The sequence below is a fragment of the Aphanomyces astaci genome (assembly GCF_000520075.1).
Source record: "Aphanomyces astaci strain APO3 unplaced genomic scaffold supercont1.18, whole genome shotgun sequence".
NCBI lineage: Eukaryota > Oomycota > Saprolegniomycetes > Saprolegniales > Verrucalvaceae > Aphanomyces > Aphanomyces astaci.
Genome location: NW_009798281.1, coordinates 538,061 through 547,012, shown reverse-complemented (window position 1 = coordinate 547,012; position 8,952 = coordinate 538,061). Strand labels below are relative to the sequence as shown.

General features: G+C 51.9%; 1 protein-coding gene across 1 annotated transcript; it reads right to left on the bottom strand.

Annotated features, from left to right (window-relative positions):
• Positions 1-5,206: 5,206 nt before the first annotated feature.
• H257_08320 (hypothetical protein) lies at positions 5,207-5,641 on the bottom strand (the record flags this gene model as incomplete). The annotated part of the gene is made up of 1 exon (XM_009834150.1): positions 5,207-5,641. One exon carries the CDS (start codon positions 5,639-5,641, stop codon positions 5,207-5,209), a length of 435 nt encoding a protein of 144 aa, XP_009832452.1.
• Between the last annotated feature and the right edge of the window lie 3,311 nt (positions 5,642-8,952).

The window sequence follows — 8,952 nt, the reverse complement described above, 5'->3', positions numbered from 1 at the left end:
GATGCAAGCCGCTCCTTGCCTTCGTTGCCACGCCTTTCCAAACGTACTACACATAGAACAACTGAACTAACACAACATGAGTTTCAATCAATTCAATGCTTCGTATGCCTCGACCGTGACTACTAGCCCCAACGCTTCAACGTAACGGCGAATGACCCATGGGATCACTTCACCATGACCTCGCCGATCATCCACGAAGGCCACGCATTTGGCTACATCTAGTCTACGGAGAGGGAAAAAATGTTATCTCCGAAATCGTCGTATCCCTTGCTTTTACTTTGCTTTCAATTTTTAGTAGTCAGATCGATTGGCAAGGCTAGGGAGGTTGCTGTCAATGGATTCTCCTGCTTGTTAGCGTTGTTGCTGATAGGACTGACTGTAAGTGTTGAATTAGTTAACACTCAGTGTGAAGGCTAGATGCTCTACCGTAGATTCAACTACTACGTTCCACACAATACAGTTGGAGTTGTGGTGGTGAAAGGGCTATTACAGTTCGATGCGATGCTATTGTTGTCTTGCGCCGATGTTCGCAACCGATGACTACCGTGTCAAATCGGTGACCTCGATGACAAATCCAAAAGTAACTTCATTATCCAGTCAATCAGTCAGTTCACTCCTTTCACTTCACTACTCTCTACAAGTCGTGTATCGTACAGTACACCATCAGCTCGGAACATATGCCGCTCCGGATCCAGGTCATATTTCACACTCCTCAAATGTCGTCCTGTTCCAGACCAACTTCGGCTACCCACACTCAGGCACGGGGAGTCGAACTGAGGCTCGGCCGATAACACTTCCCCCCTACATTGGGTGGCCACATGCACTCGTGAGGTCGTCAATCAGTTCACTTACGCCGTCTTCGTTGCTCCGGGTCTTGGCCCAGCGACAGAATAGCACAGGAACGACTTCGTAGAACGACTCCAGATTATCTAGGCCAAGCCGCTTGATCAGGACTTCCCATACCCCATCTCGCAGGCTCAGGTCCCGGAGGTATTCCACGTTAAAACCTTCATCGCCGAACGCAATATGGGCCTTTAAATCTTCATTGACTTCACGTCTGCCTTCACAGTACATGTTGCAGGGACGTCGCTCCCAGTGACACCAGCTGCTGGACTTCCATTAGGTAGTTGGAGACCACCTTCACGACCCGGGAGGGTACTTTCCAACGCAACGTTAATCTTTCCCGGATACTGGAGAGCCCGGGTCACTAAAACAAAATCGCCCAACTCAAATATCGCCAGCTTCACAGAACATTGACCATCCCGATGTACCGGGCCTTAGCGCGACTGTCCCGTTGGCCCAGAGGCAGTGTGGTGTGACAAAATGGTGATGAACACCAAACATACGACCCAGGATACTGACCAGTTCGTCCTTCAAATGGGGCCCAGAGTCGGATATCCAGGTCCTGACCACCCCGAACAGGCCAAAACATTCCTTCCATCAATACCGCGGCCGTCTCTGCTGCAGACGCTGTCGTATTGGCATGAACCGAACGAACCCGCTCATGTCATCCTTGATAACCAGGACGTATTTCAGGCCTCCCGGGGCCTCCAGGGGCGACAGCCAGTCGAAATGAATCAATTCATTTGGCTTCGTTGCATGCCGCTTCACCCCAGGGATGGGGTACCGACTCAACCGACTCACCGTTGACCACCATTCAGTGCAGGCAGGCAGTGACAAAGTTCTTCAGGTCGGTCTTCAGAGAAGGCCAATCAAACATCCCAGCAATAGATGCCGTCGTCGCTTCCACTCTCCGGTGTCCCGCCACGCCGGCATTGGCCACCACACATATACGCACTTGCATATCCAATGCATCGCCCGGGATCCAGATCTTTCCAGCTGCCGTCAGAAAACACTTCTTCTCGGCGCTCCAGGAGGTGTATTTTTCACATGTCGTCGGATGGCCGCGGTGCAATTCCGTGATCGCATTCGCCGTCGGCCACTCAAATTCTTCGTTCCATAACGGAGACACCAGGGCCTGCCTGGACATCCCGGCACTCCGGGACTCCACCAAACAGCTCCGCCGGTCCAGGAGGACTTCCCCAACGGCCCAGGAGATCCGCCCACAGGTTCTCCTCTCCGGCCACTCACTCCACTACATACGGAAACGTCGTCATCGTCAGCGCCCAACGCTGGAGCTTGTGGGCCTGGTACTTGTCCTCATGTCGCTTATCGCTCGCCAGTAGGGCCAGGTCCTCGACCGGGACAACAACTCCCCAGAACTCCTCGCTCGCGTCGGTATACAAACAGTCCATCTTGTCCGAGTCCGGGTGGGACTACGGGACCATACGTTTCAACGTCTCCTTGATTCGATCGAAACACTCCAGGTGGTCCCCGGACCACCCGACGGAACTCAGAGCAACACGCGTCAAGGCCGCAATATCGAACAGCTTCGTCAACGGGGCTACCAGCTCCGTGTACTGCGGGATATTCCCCCTCATCCTGTTCGTGGCGCACAGGAACTGCTGGAGATTCGCTGCCGTCTGCGTCGGCCCCAAGTCACACTGGCCCTGGATCCGTTCCGGTGCATGCGCCACGCCGTCCGCCGAAATCTCTTTCCCACGCCGTACTGTCCGGGTGGTGTAAAAAACACACTTCCTGGGGTGCAACTTCAGTCCGTACGCTTGGCAGATCTCAAGCACTTAACGCAACAGGTGCAACAACTCGTCCGTGGTATGAGCATACCCCCAACAAATCATCCGGCCATCCAAGCAGTCTGTGCATCATGAGGCCCCCGAACAATTCATCGACCACCCCTTGGCAATAGGCCACCGCATCGGTCTGGCCCATCAGGACTCAGGTCGGGGTCACAATCCCTACGGGAGTCATGAAGGAGTAGTACTCCTGGGAGTCCGGGTGTAAGGACAGCTGCCAATAACCCTTCATCCAGTCCAGTTTGAAGTAGACTTTCGAGCCCTTCAGGACAATCACGGCCACCTCCAGATTAGGCATGGACCAGGACTTCGGCTCCGTACACGCATTGATCGGTCTCGAGTCAATCGTCATCCTGAGGTCTCCCGGATCTTTCTTCGGGACAATCCTCGGGACCGACGCCCAGCGCGATCTAGTGTTGCGGTACACCAGACCCGCTTCTTCCAGCTCCCTGATATGCTTTTCCAGGAACACCATATGGGTGGGAGGGTAGCACCGCAGTCCCGACTTCACCGGCACAACCCCTTCCTTGAGACGCACCTTCAATGGGTCTACTTTCACCGGCGGGTCTTTCCCGAACTTCAGCCGGAACACGTCGCGGAACTCCATCAACCGGTCCCGGAGCTGCTCGACAGCTGCTGTTGGCATGCCCGCGGTAGCCGCCTCGGCCACCTTGACTCCCAGAACAATACGCACCGGACCATCGTCGTCACGCGCATTTCCCAGTTCTGGCGTTGCACACGCCATCCCTTCGTCGTCGTCGATACTGTCTGACAACTCTCCCATCCGCAGGGTACGGTACATCGCGACTGCTGGAGTCGTGATCGGCTGATCCAATCCCATACGGCTTGCTGCCGACGTGCATTCTCCAGCAACGTCTGCTCATTGTAGCCCAGCGTAAGCTCAACGGGTGCTATGGTCTCATCGACCCAGACCCGGAGCCCTCGCAACATCAGCGGCCCACACGCGGTCTTGAATTCCAGGCTGCCCAGGCGAACTTGTTTTGTCACAGTAATCACCTAGTTGTCCCCCCCGTACGGTCGGAGTTCCATAGGACCCATGACCGTAATCTCCGGGGATGCTCCTATAGCCAACAGCGCAGAAACCAGGCCTCCGGAGGCCACCGACAAATCAGGTCCTGAGTCCAGGAGTGATGCCTGAACGGGAAGGACACCGTCCACAATAGCCGGGAGCTCCCGGACCCGATGGCTGGTCGACTTACATTTCAGACAACCGTTGGTCGGTGCACCGATAGCCGGTGCGTTCGGAACAGGTACCAGGGGCTTCACGTCTCCCCTCGGGGCCCTGGGTCATCCCAGGACCTTCGACCCTGGCGGCTTCAGTATGTCCGGTCTCGGAGGTGGCTTCAACTCTTCTTTGTAAACCACAAACCACTCGCATATTCCCGCAACCAGCGCACGAAACGGTACACATCCTTCTTCAAAGGCTTGTTTCGCGTCAACGCCATCTGCTCGGTAACGGCACGGTGTAGCGACGCAGGCTTGACGGCGCCCGTGACGATCTTCACAATCGCATGACTATCTTCCCGGATCATCCACTCCTGGCGGTCCCGACAGATAGCCGCAGCCAAACCATCCAGCATACGTCCGATCCGGGAATCAGCGTCCGGGACTGACATATCAAAAACAACAGCAGATTTAATCCGCTTCTTCAGAGTGTCCAGGGCCCGGGGATCGACGTCGTAACCTTGCTTGAACCACGCAATCCATTCGCCCTCGGACAAGGCATCGGGATCCTTTACCATGTCCCATTCGGCAATACGTTGCTTCGTCGCAGGTTCGATATACGCCCTCACCGGCATGATGAACGGTCGGATCCCGTTGGCAGTCAGTGCATTCCGACTGGCTGATATACAGGCTGTACGCGGCCATAAAAACGTGTCGTTCTTCCTTGGTGGATCCCTTGAACGTCAGGTTCTTCGGGAGGGCCGAGATGTTGTGCAGGTGCACGTCGTTCTGTCCCATATCCACATCTTCCTTGTCCAGCGTAGGTCTGGGAGCCGTCCCGGATGTACTGCCAAACCCGGGAGCCGCAAACGGCGCTGGTATATCGTAACTCCAGGCGTCATCAACCGCCACCGGTTGTCGCCTTCCTTGTAGTGACCGGAACAGCCACCGTGCAGTCGCACTGGTCCTGGGCCTTCTACGGTCTTCAAGACGGTCCACGCACGGTGCACGGGCCGCAGGACTCGTCGAGAGATTCGACCGGGATCGAGTTCCGACAGAGTCCCCGTGGTCGCTACAGGGTAGCTCCACGTACAAGGAATGCTCGTTTCCTGTTCCAGAAAACTCCATGCGTTCAGTCGCTAGCGTGTCTGTAAGACAGCTAAAGAATTCTTTGTTGTCTTGCGCCAGTGCTCGCAACCGACGACTACCGTGTTCACAACATGGGCCGCACGCGCCATTTTGGCGTGGTCGACACGCTTTTCCTTTGGGGGACGATTGGCATTGTTGATCCGCCGCCGCTCAGCTTGCTTACGTTGTTCTTCTTAGTATTCATTTTCTTCTTCCTCGCTGTCGGGAGTACTGTCCGGTCAATTCCGTCGTTCTGCACGTAGCTTATCTCGAGCTTCCGCCATTTTATCCGCTCGCTTCTCGGCATCGGACTTCTCTGGCGGCGGGTAATCTTCGTCGTCATAGGTGCCTTCCATTGGGGGTCGTGGTAGTTGTTCCCAGATAGGTCCCATGGTTTGACCGCCATATCGCCGCCGCGTTTCGTCCCAGGTCATGGGCGCCGCTCGCGTGCTACCCGTGGCCTTGTTCGCCTTGGCCATCTCTTCCATCGTCTTCCGGACTTCTTCGCTTTTGGACTCTTTCACAGCTGGTAGCACATCCGTGGTCCCTCCAACTACCGGGACCAACGGTGGCTCCGTCACTGGTATTTCTTCCTCAGTCTCGCTGCTCGCAGCTACTGGCGCCGTTGCCGGGGCCTTCGGCTTCTGGGCACGATATTTTGAGTTCTTCGCCATTGCTCTCAGTTCCGTAGGTCACTGGAACTAAAGCATACTTTGTGTTGATTCCCACGCCAGTGCCAACACAAAAACCTAATGGGGGACTGCCGACTCCCTGCAAACCGCACACTTGATTGACTTGATGTTACCACGGCGCTGCAGAACCAAGAGTGAGATTCCGGCAGTTGGCTGGGACAGGTGTTCTGTTTTCTACGTCCTAGTAATACTATGCCTTTTCGTGTCGGTTCGCCAAGGGTCGGCACCCGGTGGCCTCGGTTGAGGACTACCTGTGTCATGGCGGGACTTGGATTAAGTCGCCCACCACAACACCAGTAAAATACTAGCGAACTAGCTACTACCAAACCACTACTACAACGAGATGTCCTCTGTGCCGCGCCATCCATGCGCCGCCACATCAATACTGAATGCGATTTGATGTAAGACCAGTACGGTAGTGTAGCGAAGTACAAATGCTCCGTCGAGACATCGAGGTACCGAGCATTTCAATTAACGAGGATCGAATACCTAGAACAAGCCGTAGGTGTCAGTAACTAGGCATACTACTGCGCAATAACCCCCCCCGAACTACACACTTGCGTTGGCATACGGCCAAGATTAGTAGGGCAAGTGGCGAAAAACTATGTGTATCAAAACTTATCTGGTACTAGTGCATGCTAACACTAAGGTATCAACCACGCTCTTATGCTAGTGTCGGGTGTGATATTCCCCATCCAATCTCTTGATTAACGAAGAACGCCAAGAAAAATGCTATATGGTACAATTGTTGTCATGTTTCACCCACCTTTATCACATTCACGCTTCACATCTCACAAACCTTTACCATGTTGTTAATACTACCGGTAGTATCCGATACGATCAGCAATGTGTACACGACACTGCGCGAACCGCTACCAACATAAAGTTGACGCAAACATAACCAACAGCTACTGATAACTCGCACCTCGGCTACAATCCTCAGTATGGACAATTCCACACACAAGCTTCGTTGTGTTGGCTACATGCCATTCTTTTGTATGCAGCACTCATACCGGTTGTGCAATTCCCTTGCTGATATTTTGCGTGCAAGAAAGCAGCAGTCCTTGCACTCAAAATACCAGTGAGCGCAATACAGTTGAGTAGCTTAAACTCGGCGCCAGCTTATATAACCACAATACACACTGCCACACTAAATACTCATGACACTTACCCTTGTTCGCATGTAGAGGTGTTTGGTATGCATAACGTTAGACGCGTTCGTCACGACCTGCACTATAGGTTTGCATCGCCATGCGTGGCTGTCGAAACCGCAAAGCCATCAACAATTTTATATCATGGTAATAATCGATAACATGTATCGCACGTAGGCCTGATGGTGTACAGCAAATTGCTAGTAAGTCGGAGGTTGAAGGTTCAAATCCCACGTAGAATATCTATTTTTTCCAAATTTTATAAGTTAACTACTATTAATATTAATTGTAACTGTAGGTGCAATATGCCCTTCACTACTACTGTAAGAGCAACTCCACCGATCGGAGTTATAGCTCAGATTTATACGGATAAGCCTTAGATAGGACCACCCCGGACTTATTGCTCCCACCGGCAGGTTTCATAGGGTCAGATTTATGGTTGAATAAATCCAAAAATAAATCTGACCCCCAAAAGTTCTTTAATAGGACTTTTTCGCCTCAATTTATCCATCAGATTTATGCTATCCGAATTCATAGTAATGTCAAAATTATAATCCAAAGCAATATTTAGCATAGTTAATTGAAGTTCCATCACACAATATACATAAAATTATCATTTTATTGAACTCCAAGGCGCAATCTCCACGCAGCGGAGCAACGACCACGAGAGGTGACGGCGGCGTCAGTGAACTGTGCGCTTGCACGATAACCCCCGTCGATGCTTAATTGGACCTCTGAACGCCATCGACTTTCACAGTCCTATGTTAAATGGCTGATGTGTCCACCCTACTAACACCGCCGTCGCCACAGCCCTCAATATCACAGCGACAACCTAGTCGCCCCGATTGTGAGGGCGGCATCAGCAGGGTAAACCAGTTAGTGAGCACCATGTAGATTGTTTTGTCAGAGTCCACGTCACAGTTGGCTCATGGTATGAGAATACCCATGATATGATACTTGATAAGCTCAAGGGTGTGCCCACTTTTTAGACGAATGAGATCATTTGCGGTGTCGAACTGCGGCATGCATTTCGACATGATAGATTTCGATTCAATGTGATTTGATAGTCGTCTTGTGGGATTCATTTGGTACCGCACTCGTAGCAGCTACGAATAGTCAGAGTGCGGCGGCCTGTGTGTGTGAATCGGAATAAATCTCATGGGTGGGAAAGTCTTGGAAATAGATTATTTTCAAACCGGTGGGGAATTTAAGATATATCCCTGGGACTCCAATAAATCTCGCTGTTATCCGTGCATTATCCGAATAAATCTCATTCGGTAAACCCCACCGGTGGAGTTGCTCTTAATAGATCCTGAACAAAGTGCTTTCAAATCACCAAGCTTCTATAGCTAAGAGCATCTTCACCGCGCCCAGTAAATTGGCCAATCAATAAATCTGTGTGCTGAAATATTTTCGCACCGCACCTTTATCCGGCTCAGTACTTTGCTGACCAGCAAATATTCCAGTAAAAGGCACACAGATTTGATGGACTTGTACTAGATTTTGTTGTTGCATTATTGATACCCGAGCTCTTTAGTGCGAATGAATTCGCACCTAAGCGGTTCTAAGGACACTTACATCTGTAAAACTATGTTACACGTACAGATGTTGTTCTCACGTTTTATACGCCTACCAGAATGGTTAGGCCTTATACTGTCAAATGACGAGAAGTGGCAGAGGGAAAGTAGGCGTAATGGTGAGGTGAAGAGAATAGGGAGAAGGGGCAAAAGGGGTAGAAAAGGAAAGAAGGAATAAGTCAGTAATAATGTGGATGAGAAGACTCGGGTAGAAGGCCGAGGCGGTCCTAGTGGACCTTGCCGGTAAAGTGGCTTAAGCTGGGGAAGTGAGGAGACTGAAACTAAGGCGAAAGTGTATGCTTATGATTGGTGGAAAATGCTGGTGCGTACTGAGCGCCGCGTAAAACCACCCGAAGTGGAGAATATGGTACTTACATCTTACATGGGTACTACGATGCGAAGAATTGGGAGTTTGCATTACTGGTGAGCTCATCCGCAATCAAGCATCCAACTACGCCGCCCAGCTTGACGTTTCCAACTCCGATATCCCGTCCTATTCGAAGGGTTGGCTATACCGGTTCCAGCAATAGCACGGACTTACCAGCAAAATTCAACATGGCGAGGC